Source organism: Geotrypetes seraphini, chromosome 9, assembly GCF_902459505.1.
Source record: "Geotrypetes seraphini chromosome 9, aGeoSer1.1, whole genome shotgun sequence".
Taxonomy (NCBI): domain Eukaryota; kingdom Metazoa; phylum Chordata; class Amphibia; order Gymnophiona; family Dermophiidae; genus Geotrypetes; species Geotrypetes seraphini.
This window is the reverse complement of record NC_047092.1, coordinates 26591975-26608512: the sequence shown is the minus strand read 5'-3', so window position 1 is coordinate 26608512 and position 16538 is coordinate 26591975. Positions and strand designations below refer to the sequence as shown.

Here is a 16538-nt window from a genome sequence, read left to right as displayed (position 1 = left end):
CTTCCTCGGTTCATCTTCATCGGTTGTGGGGGGATAGTTTCCCATTGCGCTGGGCTGACACCTCTTTTAGATATCTGGGGATTAGGCTGACTATGAATGTGGCCCAACTGTATCGTTTTAACATTGATAAACTCCTGGCGGATACTAAACTGTTGCTAGCCAAATGGCAGGCGTTGCCGCTGTCCCTGGTGGGGAGAATTCATTTATTTCGTATGGTTGTTTTCCCGAGGTGGCTTTACGTTCTTCAGACTCTTCCCCTTTCCTTGTTGCAGAGGGATATTCGTTCCCTTACCTCCCTATTGATCCGGTTTTGTTGGGGTGGACGTAGACCTAAACTGAAATGGTCCCTGTTGGTGGGGCCTGCCCATGGGGGTGGTTTGGGGGTGCCTGACATCAGGGTCTATAACCAGGCTTGTTTGCTTCGTCATCTTAGTGATTGGGTGTTGGGTACCTCTTATTATACGGATCTCTCTCTGGAGCGGGATCATTTCTATCCTCTTCATCTTTTGTATCTCCTCCATGCCCCGTTGTCTAAACTACCGCGACCCTGTAAGCGTAGTATTTTGTTTCGGTCCTTGTGGACAGTGTGGCATCAAATCCTTCGGCTGTGGAATCAGGACGCTCATTCTAGTGTATTTCTACCGTTGGCGGGGAATTTAGCTTTCCCTCCGGGGGTTGGACCCTCCGTGTTCGGTCGCTGGAGAGCGCGGGGGGTGGAACAGTTGCGGCATGTTCTGCGGGAAGATGGGTCTCTCTTACCTTGTGCTGAGTTGGCGGGGAGGGGGGTCCCGGAGAAAGGCCTTCCATTTGCCTATTGTCAACTTAGTCATTATGTGGGTTCCCTTCAGGGGACATCTTTGCAGGGGGATTTTGGGACCCAGCTCTGTACTTTTTTGGCTGCGGATCCTGATACTAGGGTCTCTATATCTGCTTTGCATGGCCGGATTCTGGCCCTTTGCCCGCCTAAGGTTTTCCCTAGTATCTTGGAGGCATGGCAGCGGGACTTGGGTAGGGAATTGGGGGACAATTTCTTGTTAAAAACCCTGAACCGAACTGCGGGTTTGGTACATAGTGCTGAGTTACGCGAATGTCACTTTCGCACTGTCCTGCGGGCCTATGCGTCCCAGAGTCAGGCTTACCATATGGGTTGCATTGATACTCAGTTATGCATCCGCTGTACGGTGGAGGTAAATTCTTATTTTCATGGTATTTGGAGTTGTGAGGGGATTCAGACCTTCTGGACGGAAATGGCTTCTTTTTTACAGGGTTTGTTGCGGACCCCGGTGCCAGTATCTGTGCAGTCTATGCTGTTTGCCCATTTTTCATTCTTATATATGTACAATTCTTATGAAAAATTATTTCTTAGTAAATGTTTTATTTTGGGGAAGAAATGTATCTTGTGTTGCTGGCTGTCTCCTGAGCCACCTTCATTCTGGTACTGGAGGAATCGCCTTCATGAGCTTATGGGTTGGGAGGCCCATTTGGCTCGTCCTTCTCGACGCCGGAGCAGAGACTTTGTTCACACTTGGACTCCATATTTGAACATTTTGACTCCTGAGAGTCGTAGTCGGGTCTTGAATAGACTCCACCTCTGAAACAGTGCTTCTTGGTGTCTCTGCTGTTTCCTGCTTACGAGTTTTTCTATATCTGTGAGGGGATGGGGAGGGGAGGGTGGGGGGTAGGGGCTTCTTTGTTGGGGGGTGGGGGTATGGTGGGTCCGGGGAGGACAAAAGAGTCCAGTCCTCCGCGGGTGTTTGATGAAAATGTATCCCATGGTTGTTATTGCTGTTGTATTTACTGTTGCTTAATAAAATAGATTTGAACTAAAAATATTCAGGGCTCCTTTTATCAAGCTGCAGTAGGCGGTTAACGCGCGTAATACCGCGCGTTCAACCGCCTGCCCCGCTAGTCGCTAACGCCTCCATTGACGAGGCGTTAGTTTTTTTTTGGTGTGCCGCGGGGGTTACCGCGTGATGAAATGTCCGACGCGCTAACTCCCGTAGCGCACCTTGATAAAAGGAGCCCTCAGTATTTAGACCCATTCTCTTTCTCTAATTTTTTTTATTTATTTCTTGTTTTGCACCTAGTATAATTTCTTTCGGATCTGTGCTGCATAGCAGAAGGCCATAGGGTTTCTTCCACTCGCTGCATATAGCGAAACATTTTGAAATAGGACCTGTGAAGTTTCTACAATTATATTTAGGGCTCCTTTTACAAAGGCACGCTAGCGGGGTTAACGCACGTGACTTTTCATCACGCACTAACCCCCCGCGCTGGCCACAAACTGCCGCCCGCTCAAGAGGAGGCGGTGGCAGCTAGCGCATCCGGCGGTTTAGCGTGCGCTATTATGCGTGTTAAACCACCAGCGCATTGGTTTAAACGCACCAGGGTATTGTGTAAAAGGAACCTTTGTAAAAGGAACCCTTAATGTCCTGTTTTGCATAGGGTCTCAACCTGGGAAGTGGGACATCTGGGTCGGGATGTTCACATTTCACCTGTATTTTACAAAAGGCTCTGATGAATGTGGATCCTCTTCTATGAGAAATATGCTTTTTGAAATTGTCGTTTACAAATGTAGCCAATCGATTGGGGTCCTTTTACTAAGGTACACTAATGGATTTACTGCACACTAACTATTAGTGTGTGCTAAATGCTAAGAAGCCCATTTTATACCTCTGGGCTTCATAGCACTTAATTCATTAGCATGCACTAAATCCATTAGCATACCTTATTAAAAGGACCCCTATGAGTGTAAATACTGCTATTTACATGAATAGGTGCTTCTAATATGACCCTTTCCCTTCCCCCTCCCCCTGGTTATCTAACCTACACAGGATCTAATAAATCACTACAGGGCACTTTTGCTAAAGTGTGATAAAATCTGGACTTAGAGCATTCTAACGTGAGACTTATTTATTTTATTTATGTAAAAACCGCGTACTACCTAGTCGGATCCCAATCAACAAACATAATAATTCAGGCACATACAGAACATTACCAATAAAACAATCATAAAATAATTATTTTAAAATTCATATGTCATAAAAAGCCTGCTAAGCCCAGATATAGCACAACACAAAAGTTGAGCTTTATCTTTATTTATTTAATTTTTTTTGCACACAGCACCGGTAAAAGTATAATGCAGGAGCACTATTAAGGAGACACTAAGGCCCTGATTCCGTATAGGATGCCCGGGAGAGGTGTCCTGTACAGAATCGGGCCTACACTAACCCCGATTCTGTAACCGGCGTCCATGTTACAGACGCCGGTTAGAGAATCAGGTTAGAGTAGACACGGCCGCTACATTTATCGCGGCAAGGGATAAGTACAGCGGCCACCTGTCCGATCGCCGGCAGGAGGGTGCTGAACCCCTCCTGCCGGAACACCCCCCCAAACTCCCAATCGCTGGCAGGAGGGTGCCGAACCCCTCTTGCCGGAAAGCCGCCCCCGCCCCCAGAAACTCTAGATCGCCGGCAGGAAGGTGTCGAACCGCTCCTGCCGGAACACCCTCCCCCCCAAACTCCCAATCGCCAGCAGGAGGGTGCCCAACCCCTCCTGCCGGAAAGCCGGACCCCCTCCGGACCCCCCATGCTAACGACCTCCCCCCCAACTAACTTCCCCCCAACTAACCTTTAAATGTTGGCCAGCTGGACGGGTCTTGCTACCGTCCAGCCAACAGGCCCGCCTCATCGAAATGAGACATTCCCTCCCCTTCCCGGCCCATCCCCGCTAAGTCTAAGGCCTGATTGGCTCAGGCTCTAGTAGCCTGGACCAATCAGGCCTTAGGCATAGCGGGTCCATCCATCCCCACTAATCCTAAGGCCTGATTGGCCCAGGTGCCTACGAACCTGGGCCAATCACACCTTTTCTCACATCAAGCAGCACTGTGGGGTAAAGACCTAGAACAATTACTGTGCCTACTACCTATGGGGAATTCAGGAAATGCCTAAAAACACATCTGTTCCTGAAATACTTAGGAAACCAACCTATACAAACGATCGTTAGAACTATCAATAACTAAGTCTGTACTTTGTTTATTCCATTCAATCTGTAACATTTCTAATCATTGTAAACCACATAAAACTTCACGGTCCTGCAGTATATAAACTGTTATTATTATTATTATTACATTTCCCTGCAACAGAATGATGCATGGCCACATTAAGAACAGTGTGTGGTTGTGCATGCTGTACCTTAGAGGGAACACTGGTAGGGACAGTTGGCCCTTTTGTCAGCTGGGAGCAGAGGTAGCATGAATCTTAAAATCTACAAGTTCTGAGTTACATACAAATCCAACTTTAGAACAGCTTTAAAAATGTAACTCATTCATAACTGCCTGTATTACGTTTCCATTCCATCCAACCATTGCACTTGGGCGCATCCACTTGCAATATTTTTTCTCTGTTCATTTACTTTGCAGCTTTGTGAACATTCTTCTGCCTCCTGATGCCAAAACTATCGGGACCCGTTTCCGCTGGTGGCAGCCAAAGCATGACGGAATAGAGCAGAATGACTGGGCCATTGACAATGTGCTGATTTCTGGCTCAGTGGATCAGAGAACGGTGATGCTGGACACCTTCAGCAGCGTTCCTGTTCCACATCACGAGCGCTCCCCAGCAGATGCAGGCCCAGTCGGAAGGATTGCTTTTGATATGTTTGGGGAGGACAAAAGAACAGGTAAAAGTATAAACTGCAAAGGGGCAGCCCAAAAGCAATTCTACCGTACTTTGAATACAGCTAGTCCAGAAACTTCTGTACCTTTAAAAGGGTGAAGCTGATAAGACACCACGGCTCAGGCTGAGCAGTGGTTGTTAGACAGAAGAGGATGAGATGCCTCTTTCAGCAAACAGAGCTGCATACTTCACCTAACCAAGAATCCCAGCTTTCAGACAGACAGCATCAATGATGTAGATAAGTTATCAATGCCCCATTGAATATCCTTTTTTAATAAAATGACCTCTTTTATATACAGTAGAATCCTGATTAACCAGTACTCAAGCAACTGGCACTCACCCAACCAGCAAAAAAGAAATCGCTGGCAAAAAAAATTGTCCTCCCTCCAACCCCTGAAGCAGCAGTGGCAGGGGTCCTGATCCAACAAACTCCCCTCCCTCCCTTCTTCCAGCCCCAAAGCAGCAATGGAAGTGGTTCTAACCCGACAATACCCTCCCTTTCTCCAGTCCCGAAGCAGCAGCGGCAGTGGTCCTGACCCGCCAACCTCCCTCCCTCCAGCCCTGAAGCAGCATCAGTCCTGACCTGCCAACCCCCCCTTCCCTTCCCTCATTTACTTGAAGCAGTAGAGGCAGCCAGTAGCACTGTAAAAAGGCTGCTCACAGCCAATCCCAGCAGGCTTTTCTTCTGCCACATCACTTCCGACGCAGCAGAGTGAAGGCCCTGCTGGGGCTGGCCACAAGCAGCCTGTTTACAGTGCTGCTTCTGCTGACCAGCTGCTTCTTTGGGTAAGTGAGGGGGGTCCAGGAGGCCAGACCCATGCGGAAGGAGGGAGAGAAGTCTTGAGTGGGAGGAGGTGGACCAAAAGTGTATTGGGGGGGAGGCTAGCAGGTCCAGCAAGGGGAAGGAAGATGGATGGATGCTGGACCCATAAGGTTTTTTTTTGGCCGGGGGGGGGGGGGAAAGAAAATGACCCAGACCAGAAAGTAGGGTGGGAAGGGAAGAACAGATGTTGGACCTACAAGTGGGGGTGGGGAAGTTATAGAGAGAGTGAGTTGGGAAGGGAGACAAAATTATTTTTAGAGTAACTCTCAAGCAACCAGAAACTACAGTTATCTGGCATCTACCAATCCCCATGGGTGCTGAATAAATGAGAGTCTATTGTACTGGATAATTTTTGGCTTAGAAATCATTTCTTCTAATTCATCTGAATTTACTGAACACACTGTTGTTGGATCCAGGGGCAAATTATTGATCTGAATGAAATCCACAGATTTCATCCAAGATTTCCAACCAAACATTTGTTTCATGTTTAGCCAAAATGAAGTACCTGCTATTGAAAAATGTTCTCCCATTATAGCCAATATAAAAAAAGGACAAAAAAATATGTGTGCATGCTAATTTGCTAACAAATGTCTTTTTTTTCTGGGCTAGGAGTTAATATTTTAACCTGCTGATCACGTTAGACCAGACTCTACTAGGATTTCGTGCTTTACTTCTTTCATTCTCCCATGTTTTGGAATGATTTTTCATTGAACATGAGCTCTAATATGTTGTTTCCAAAATTTAAAAAATTTTAGAAGGCTTTGCCTTCTAATATATTGTCTGTAAGGTGGTAGCGGGACCTTGTTTTGTGGAGCCAGCAGTACATTCTCATCTACCCGGGTTCGATTACCTAAATGTTTTAGGAACTATTGTTCTCCTATTATGTATGTCATTATCATTGGACCTGAGGTGAGATATCATTGATGTCTACAAAATCCTGAGTGGTGTAGAATGGATAAATGTGAATCAGTTGTTTACTCTTTCAAAAATTAAGAAGACTAAGGGATATTCAATGAAGTTAGATGGAAATAGGAGGAAATATTTTTTCACTCAATGAATAGTTAAGCTCTGGAACTTGTTGCCAGAGGCTATGATAACATATCTGGGTTTTAAAAAATTCCTGGAGGAAAAATCTGTAGCCCACCATTGAGACAGATAAAGGGGAAACCACTGCCTGCCCTGGAATTGATAGGCTACTGCTTTGGTTTCTCCCAAGAACTTGCGACCTGGATTGGCCACTGTGGAAACAGAATACTAGGCCAGACGGACCATTTTTCTGACACAGTACAGCTATTCTCATGTTCTCATGATTCTGTAGCTTAGATTTCCCTCAAGGGCAATTTCTCTATATGGGTTAGTTTTGTGGACATATAAATAGATAAAGGGAGAAATGCCACCACAATAAATGTAGACCATTGTTTGATGTTTAGCTTTGCGTACAACAGGGCATAACTGGGCGGAACTAGGCGGGGCTGAGGGGGTGGGGGGGTCACGTGGGGGGGTCACGTGTCATGTAAAATCTAGTAACTCTAAGTATGGGAAGCAAAGGAATTGTAATGGCGCTTTCAATTCAGCGCCAATTATAATTTAAAAAAAATCTAAAACATCCGATCTGGGTGCCTTTCTTGAGTTGTCATTTCTAGAATCTGAACCTATGGGTCTATTTACTAGCAAGATCTCAACTGCCTCTGTACCTTCCAGGGCCACTTGCTTAACCAGCAGGGCAACAGCTCTTCACCCTGTTAATGCCATAGGACAGGAGAGTAAACCCCAGTTTCTCCACACTGGGGGGGGAAGAGTTAATGGTGTTGTCTAGTTATGTCTATGTTATATGTGGAAATCGCAGGGAACGTAAGATATTATGTAGGTGATATGTAAACTGCATAGTGGTATGCGGTATATACATTTTTAAATAAATAAATACTGAGCTGTGCTACCATTTTTGGTAGTCTGAATCGTTACACACCTTCAGAGGGAACAATAACTTTTCTCTCTGGGTTGTTTTCAAGTGAATGAGCATTGGCTATTCCATGATGACTGTGCAATTGAAAGATTCTGTGATTCAACTGATGGCGTTATGATTTGCGGTAGCCACGATGGGAGGGAAGTGTACGCAGTCACCCATGACCTCACTCCTGCTGAAGGCTGGATAATGCAGTTCAAGGTAAAATCTGTTGTCACAAAACTTTTCTAGGAACAGTAACTGTTATACCAACTTAGATCATTAAATATATGGGTTCATATTTTAGGAAAGCATGAACCAGACTTTCCTTGGAGGCACACTTAATCAGTCTTGTAATGTATATGTATGAGGTAGACATGAAGTCCTGAGGTGTGCAAATGTTTCTTTTCCATATTCATTATGGAAATCATGAAAACCTGAGAGCCTCTGAGTTTCAGAACTGCCTTGTTGAAAATAACCTTTTTATTGTTAAAATTTCTACAGTAGGTACAAAAAAAATAAAAAAGCATTCCAGGAAAACAAAATAGCCCATATCAAGGGAGAGAAGGGATAGAACAAAGAACACTACTATATAATCAGATAAACATGTCAATTTGCATCCTAGTTGACATTTAAGGTGACCTAACACAAAACATTCCTGCCTAAAAATAGCTAACTTACTTCCTTATCTATCAACAACCTTTCCAACTCCTCTATCTCAAAAAAATATATGTACGATCAGGAAATGTAACAAAACATTGCCTGCAACTATTGTTCACATCTGGATTCAAAACTAAACCCCAATTTCTTTCTCTCTTAGATTTCTGTTGGCTGCAAAACATCTGAAAAAATTGTACAAAATCAGGTCCATGTACAGTTTTCTACTGACTTTGGTGTGAGCTGGAATTACTTAATGCCACAGTGCTTGCCTGCTGACCCTAAATGCTCTGGCAGTATCTCCCAACCCTCTGTATTTTATCCAACAAAAGGATGGAAACGGGTTATTTACCCGCTACCTGATAACCTGATCAGCAAGTGAGTTCTAGGACTGGATGCTATGCGGCAGCTAGATATGAGCTGGCGGCATGTGTTCTACTGCTTGGGCTTGTTATGAGGTCAATATAAGACTATAAGAACATAAGATTAGCCTTACTGGGTCAAACCAATGGTCCATCAAGCCCAGTAGCACGTCCTCACGGTGGCCAATCCAGGTCACTAGTACCTGGCAAACCCCAAAGAGTAGCCACATCCCATTGTCTCAAAGTAACCAAGATTCCAGGCATCCAAATAGTAGCAACATTCCATGCAGAATCCCCAAAGAGTAGCAAGATTCCGGAACCCCAGAGAGTAGCAACATTCCATGCTACCGAACCAGGGCAAGCAGTGGCTTCCCCTATGTCTTTCTCGATAACAGACTATGGACTTCTCCTCCAGGAAATTGTCCAAACCTTTCTTAAAACCAGCTACGCTATCTGCTCTTTTCACAACTTCTGGCAATGGAAATTCTGGTAAAGCCAACATAATCTAGAAATAAATACAAAAGCAAACGCCAGAAATACTTTATTGATAAAATGACTCTGGAGAACTAAAACTTTGGCTAGTTCTCTTCAGCTTCTGTAGCTGGCGTCATGATTGTTGTGGTTGTCTGAGTCTTGCAGCTATGCTTACCTATCGGGGTTGTACATTCATTAGTGCACAATTGGTTCATAGCTCCCTTAAAAAAATTTAAGGGGATAGTTATCAAGCTATATTAGGGCACTAACTCGTATGTTATTTGCTCTTTAACGTGTTAAAAAGCTCTAATTTTGGTTGTGGTGCCCTAATGCAGCATTGTTTAGGTTATCCCGTGTTACCTAATAACAAGATGCAAAGCATGCAAATGTATGTAAAGCATCTCATTACTATGTAAATACTACAACACAGCTTGTGGTAAGCACTGGGTCCATATCGCAAGCAGTTATAGCTAGTAAAATATCTCTAGCTTTTATTCTTCTGCCTGGGAACATCAGGCCCCCAAACTATGCCTGATGCTCTCAGGCCACATATTAAATGGGCCGTCAACTGAATAAATTAGTAGTGGTCAAAACTTTTTTGAAACCCCCACCAAACTAAGGCCCTCCATAGTGCTCCTCCAATCAGAACCCTCCAACCTGAAAGCCCACCATCAGTAAACTCTTCGCCTGAAAGTTTCCCCTACCCCTATTCTCTTAAAGACCTACCCAGGACTACCTTAGTACAACCTCTGGTCCATAGTCGTACAGGCAGACTTGGTGCCCAGTTGTTCTTGCCCTTGCCAACACCGTTATCCAAAATAGCACCTACAACCTCACAGTACTACTGCTAGGGGAGGGGGAATCATGTTTCTATATAAGGGCATCTATAAAATGATGCTGGTTCCAAGAGCCAATAAAGACATAGCTATTCTGGAACTAAAAACCCAAAACTACAAAATGCTAAGATTTTTTGTGTGACCTGATAGCTAAAATCATAGAAGAGGTATATTTGTTCTCAAAAAAAGAGTATGAAGTGAATTTAAAGGCCTTTCATAATTTTTATTAGAATTTTTCTATAGTTAGTGTTTTAAATTTTTTCAGTGGGGTTGGGGTGGGAATGTTTAAGCGTTTGCGATTGAATAGGGTTACCAGATTTTTGTCCAGAGAAACCCGGACACATGACCCCCCCACCCTGTTCCACCCCTAGCCCCGTCCCATTCTGCCTCTAGCCCCGCCTCCTGCAAAGCCTCATCTTTGTTTTCCAACCTCTGGGCCACATCTGGAGGATCTCCAAGCATGCGCAGATGTGTGTGAACTCATCCGCGCATGCTCAGAGGCCTTCAAGACACGGCCGGGAGGTCAGGGCTTTCCAAAACCCGGGTTTTGGAAAGTCTGTCTGGACACCCAGACAGTCCTCTAAAAAGAGGACATGTCCAGGTTTTCCCGGACATCTGGTAACCCACTGAATATATAATATAGATAATATGGTTTTGCATTTATTTTGAAGACCTGTGCGGTTTAGATTCTACCAGAAGTACTCTGATATGCAGTGGGCTATTGATAACTTCTACCTGGGTCCCGGTTGCTTGGAGAATTGTAAAGGCCATGGAGATTGCCTGAAGGAAGAGTGCATTTGTGATCCTGGATACTCCGGTTCGAATTGCTACCTTACTCATACTTTGAAGGTATTGTAGTCCAGAATGTATCTTGCACATAGTAGAGAAGCAATATTTTACAGACCTCAGAGCCAATGCAAGGGTATTGTATACCTTAGATCAGTGGTTCCCAACTCTGTCCTGGAGGACCACCAGGCCAATCGGGTTTTCAGGCTAGCCCTAATGAATATGCATGGTGCAGATTTGCATGCCTGTCACGCCCATTATATGCAAATCTCTCTCATGCAAATTCATTAGGGCTAGCCTGAAAACCCGATTGGCCTGGTGGTTAGATCAACCTTCAGGTTCACTTACTTCCCACCCCCAACACACACATACCTTTAACTTTCAGATTACTACCATTGCCTCGCCCTCTTGTCACCTGAGATTTTGACAATTAGATTCAGCAGTGATGATCATTCCACCATCACCCTTCCCAGAACAATATTGTAAAAATGCATAAATATACACATATCCCTCTTATTCTATAACAGGTTATCTAAAGTTAGGTGCTAAGGCCCGGATTCTATAAATGGCACCTTACATTAGGTGCTGGTAGATGCCCTACCAGCGCCTAACTTAAATTGAAAATGTCATTTAAAAGGAATTAAAAGCGGTTTTAAAAAAATGTAGATGCCTACTGATGCCTAAAAAATGGCGCTGGAATTATGCATGCGGAACCTTTTTACGATGCGTAATGCCACTGTAGGTGTGGGTTGACCCATGTGCCTAAAGCCCCGCCCATAGTAGGGGCCTCAAGCAACTGGGCCAATTCTGGTTGGCCCAGTTGCCTAAGGCCCTCCTATGGGCGGGCCTTAGGTGTCTGGGCCAATCAGGCCCTAGGCCCTTCCTCAGTGCATCACACAATGCACCGGGAAGGGGCAGGCCCACCATTCCGAGGATGACAGGCCTCCGGATGGACTGGGGACCCATCTGGCCAGCTGGCCAACTGACAGGTTAGTGGAGGGTGGTCTGGGGTAGTGGGGGGTCAGGTTAGTGGGGGGCATTCGGGGGTTCATGGGGGGTGTCTTCGGCAGGAGGACTTGGGATCCCTCCTGCCAGTATTCGCGGGGGGGGGGGGGGGATGCCTTCCGGTAGGAAGGCTTGGGATCCCTCCTGCTGGTTTGGGGTTCTGGGGGTGGGGGTGCTGGCAGAAGGGCTTGGGATCCCTCCTGCTGGTTTGGGGTTCTGGGGGTGGGGGTGCTGGCAGAAGGGCTTGGGATCCCTCCTGCCGGCGATCGCTGTTATCTCGGAGGGTGCTGGCAGGAGAGATTGGCCATCTCTCCTGCCGGCGATCACCATTTTGTCAGAGGGAGCTGGCATGAAAGATTGGGCAGTTCGGGGGGGATCACGATTGTTGTGGGGGGGGGACAGGTTGATGCGGCTGCTGAGCTGGTTGCGGCTGCCGCAATCAGCTCAGCAGCCCCTATTTGCAACTTATACCTTTTTTGATCTAAGTCAAAACGTATAAGTTCCGACTGGGCGATCTCCTTAGACTTTTGGTTATACTTGCAGTATGACTAAGTTTAGGTCGGCCCACCTCCCTCCCACCTTCTACCCTTTCCCCTCCTCTAAAAACACCTCTTTTCGCTCTAGGCGTTCAGAGGCATTATCAGTACTTGGACAATCTGTCTTTTTGATTGTCCAAGTACAGTTGAACTTTTTTTTTATTTTTATTAAGAGCCCCTTAGGCTTTAAGTGGTCTATAAATACTAAATTAAATAAATAAATATTCTATAACAGAATCTGAGTGTCCAGATGCCATTATTAAATTAGAACTCAACACACTGCATCTTGGCAACCCTTTAGAACTGCACCCATAATGAGGCTATTCAATTAAAGATGGGACAGATTTTTCCCTGCTGTCCAAATAAATTCTAGCACCACCCTCAGACTGTCCTCACACTTCTATCCAGATAGTACCGAGACGGTCTGTAAGGATATTAGCACTGTTGGATAATGCTGCTGAAATTCAGGGATAGCCGCAGCTAAGTCATTTGTCCAGATAAATTGCTTTGAGCATCGCACCCAAAGTGATACATTCTTAGTGGACCAAATCAAACAAAAGTAGGGGTCAGGCAGATAGCTTTTCCAACCAGTAAACTTTTATTCAAAGGAGACAAAAAACTCGGACTCGGCAGAAAACCGCCTGCCTCAGGAGTCAAAATCTACAATCAGAACAAATAAATAGGATGGCAAACATAAACATTAAATTATGCATACCGGTACTTGAAAACATGCAATAAATAGATTTGTGCATTACATATATAGTAATCCAATTCTACTTAAATAGAAGTTCTTTTTTTTTTTTTAATATTCTTTATTCATTTTGAAAACTTACAGCAAGCGTACAGGAATATATCATTAATAACAATAACACTTGTAATTCTCATATAATTCTACAAACATAAAAATTATATCCCGTCCCACCTACCTTCTTTCAAATATTATAATCAATTATATCATAAATATAATATAGTGAAATTTCCAGAAAAACTCCCCCCCACCCCCCCATGTGTACATATATTCATCCAAGGAAAATGATGTTTACTCATTACAATATCATTCCAATGGCCCCAGATCTTTATAAAATTATTATAGTTTCCTTTCTGTATTGCAATTGCTCTTTCCATCTTAAAAATATGGCATACCGAATTCCACCAAAATGTATAATTAAGATTAGTATAATTTTTCCAGTTATTGGTGATATGCTGAATAGCAACCCCAGTCAAGATTAATAATAGTTTGTTATTATGTGCTGATATTTGACTTTTTTTCCTCATAGCCATGCCAAACAGAATAGTATCATAGGATAATGCAACATAGTTTTCTAATAGATAAATTATTTGAATCCAAATTGAATTCCAAAATAATCTTATACAGGGACAATGGTAAATTAAATGATCAGATTACAATGCCAGCATTTATTAGACTTAGAGCTATCTAACTTTTGTAAACGGGAAAATTATTGGCAAATTATTTAAAAGCAAAGAAAAGAAGGAATAATATTATTGCAATTAAGGTTGATAACGGAATCTCACATAATCAGATTGGAAAGATATTAAGTCAATTTCTTAATTTTTATAAAGACCTATATTCTTCTGAGCCTTATGAAGACAGGAAAAAAGATGGTTTGGAATTTTTAAACTTAAATAGAAGTTCTAATTGTAGATCTTGACGCCTGAGGTAGAGTTACCAGAAGACCAGAATAACCCAGACATTTCCTCTATTTAGAGAACAGTCCGGGTTCCCAGATGGACTTTCCAAAACCTGGCGGGCCTTCAACAAGTATTCTCGGATGATGTCACACGCATTCGCTCATGCTGGAGGCCCTCTATACACAGCCTGGAGGTCGGCAAAAAAGAGGCGAGGGTTTGTGAGGCCGGGGCTGGAGGCAGAATTGGGTGGGGTGGGGCTGGAAGTGGAATCAAGTTTCAAGTTTATTTATGGCTCGATATACCGACCATCACATGTATCTGGACGGTTTACAATATTAAAAATTAGAAAAATCTAATAAAATTTAAGATTTAGTTGAAATAAAATAAGAGGAGGGTAAAACTAAAACTAATTAAGACTTATTAGAGACGAAAGGTACTAGGGGATAGGGAAGTTTTAATTACAATGTGGTGGGGCTAGAGGCAGAATGGGGCGGATTGGAAGCAGATCAAGGCAGGGCTGGGGGCAGAACAGGGCGAGGCCATGTGTCCGGGTTTTCCCATCCTTAAATATGGTAACTCTATCCTGAGGCAGGTGGTTTTCCGCCAAACCACGGCTCCATGTCAAGTCAAAAAGGTTTTTGTCTCATGTCAATAAAAGTTTACTGGTTGGAAAAGCTATCTGTCTGACCCCTACTTTTGTTTGGTTTGGTCCAGTCCCTGCTTTTTTGACTTTCTTTACCTACATTTTTAGTGGAGCCAGAAATAATGTGCATGTTCCCCATGGATGCATAATGGGAGAAGCACCATCATACAAGTGCTTTGTGAATGTTTTCTTTAGATCAAAATTGATGCATGATGGGAGAAGCAATGCCATACAAGTGCTTTGTAACTATGCCTATTAATGGCCGATTTCCAATTCATTTCTGCAGACTTTCATGAAGGAGCGTTTTGACAATGAAGAAATAAAGTCGGACTTATGGTTGTCTGTGGAAGGTGGAAAGGCTTGCATGGAATGTGGGATTTTGGCAGAAGACACAGCTCTTTATTTTGGAGGTGCCACAGTGAGACAGGCAGTCACCCAAGACTTAGATTTAAGGGGTGCAAAGTATGTTATGCTGCCTTACATTATCTTAAGTCATTTGATGTTTATTCATGTAACTCCTCTTCTTTAGGAAAAAAAAAAAAAAAACCAAAGCCACAGCTAAATTATATATCCTTAGACATATCTTCTCCTCCAATAGCTGAATCCAGCAATTGAGTCCAAATTCCTAGAGGAAAGGCCTTCAAAAAATTATTATTAGCCAATGTGACTTAGGAGAGGCAATGCTCATTCTTGGAAATTAGGTACTTCATGTAGTACAGCGAATTGCCACTAGAGGTCATAGCGGCCATTTTGAAAGGTCACCACAAGGGGGCAGGAGAAAAGAGGCTGCGCTTTTACCCCTAAAGACCCTTGCTGGACCACCAGGTATGTAGGTAGGTAGAAGGGGGCATAAAGACTTAAAAAAAAAAATACTTATGCAGGCCCACATAACTGTTATGCAGAGCAGCTGAATATCGGACAGGCCTGCGTAAGCTCTGTGCATGGCCCAGCACTGAATATCAGGGCATAATTTAGCAATCAGTGCTTAAAAAAACACTGACCACCACCAGCTGAATATCAGAGGGGTTGTATTAGACTTACCAGATGTCTGGATTTACCCAGACTGTCTTCTTCATAGCGGACACAACCAGCTGTCCGGACAGATTTTCAAAACCCAGCACTTTGTCCAGGTTTTGAAAAGCTTCCACCTCGGGACCGCGTCAAGAGGGCATCAGCGCATGTGTGGATACCAAGCAGTGATGTCACACGCATGCATGTGATGTCATCATGTTGCATCCACATATGCGCAGATGCCCTCCCGACGCGGTTCTGAGGGCGAGAAAAGGTTGAGGGGGCAGGGCTGGGGGTGGCGAGGCTGAGGCAGCCCCTCAAATGTCTAAATGGTCTTGTTCTGGGTGTTCGGGACTTGGGGTAATTTTGTTCAAAAATGTGGTATAGAACAGTGGTTCCCAACCCTGTCCTGGAGGAACACCAGGCCAATTGGGTTTTCAGGCTAGCCCTAATGAATATGCATGAAGCAAATTTGCATGCCTATCACTTCCATCATATGCAAATCTCTCTCATGCATATTCATTAGGGCTAGCCTGAAAACCCGATTGGCCTGGTGTTCCTCCAGGACAGGGTTGGGAATCACTGGTATAGAAGATAGATGACTCCACAAGTTATTTCTTCTATGTTTTAGCAATGATAATAATTAGCACCATACGTGCTAGAAAATATAACAGTGTAAAATTATATGTAGTGCTCAGTCACCAATCAATTAGTGTCATAAAAATGCCAGCAATGATTGTATAGAAGGGACCATCATAGCACATCAAAGTCCCTTGTGCCACCCTCACATTTGATCACAAACTCTTACTTTAGAAAAGATAAATCAAATAAGTAAATGATACTTATCTGAAAGCAGTTTAAACTTGCTGGAGGCGGCACACCAACGATAATGCTGGACAAATTAAATAAATCCAAACCCAGTGCTGTAACTTGTGTAACCCCGCATTCTTTAATCTACTGGCCTCCCTTCACGTATGGTGCTAATTATTATCGTTGCTAAAACATAGCAGAAATAACTTGTGGAGTCATTGTTTTGAGTTTGATCTTCAACACAAGTTTTTATTATTGCTCCTGATTCGGTTTAGTTATAAAAGATAGATGGTCTGGATGTCCAGTTAAAGGATTTTAAAATACATATAT

At 43.9% G+C, this 16538-nt stretch overlaps 1 protein-coding gene across 1 annotated transcript in view; it reads left to right on the top strand.

Annotated features, from left to right (window-relative positions):
- Positions 1–16538, top strand: part of RELN (reelin) — a 534390-nt gene that overhangs the window by 471308 nt on the left and 46544 nt on the right. The window contains exons 50-54 of the mRNA XM_033958706.1: positions 4421–4677; positions 7506–7660; positions 8259–8473; positions 10439–10616; positions 14674–14849. Of these exons, the coding sequence (XP_033814597.1) occupies positions 4421–4677; positions 7506–7660; positions 8259–8473; positions 10439–10616; positions 14674–14849 (981 nt within the window). The remainder of the gene's footprint in view (positions 1–4420; positions 4678–7505; positions 7661–8258; positions 8474–10438; positions 10617–14673; positions 14850–16538) is intronic.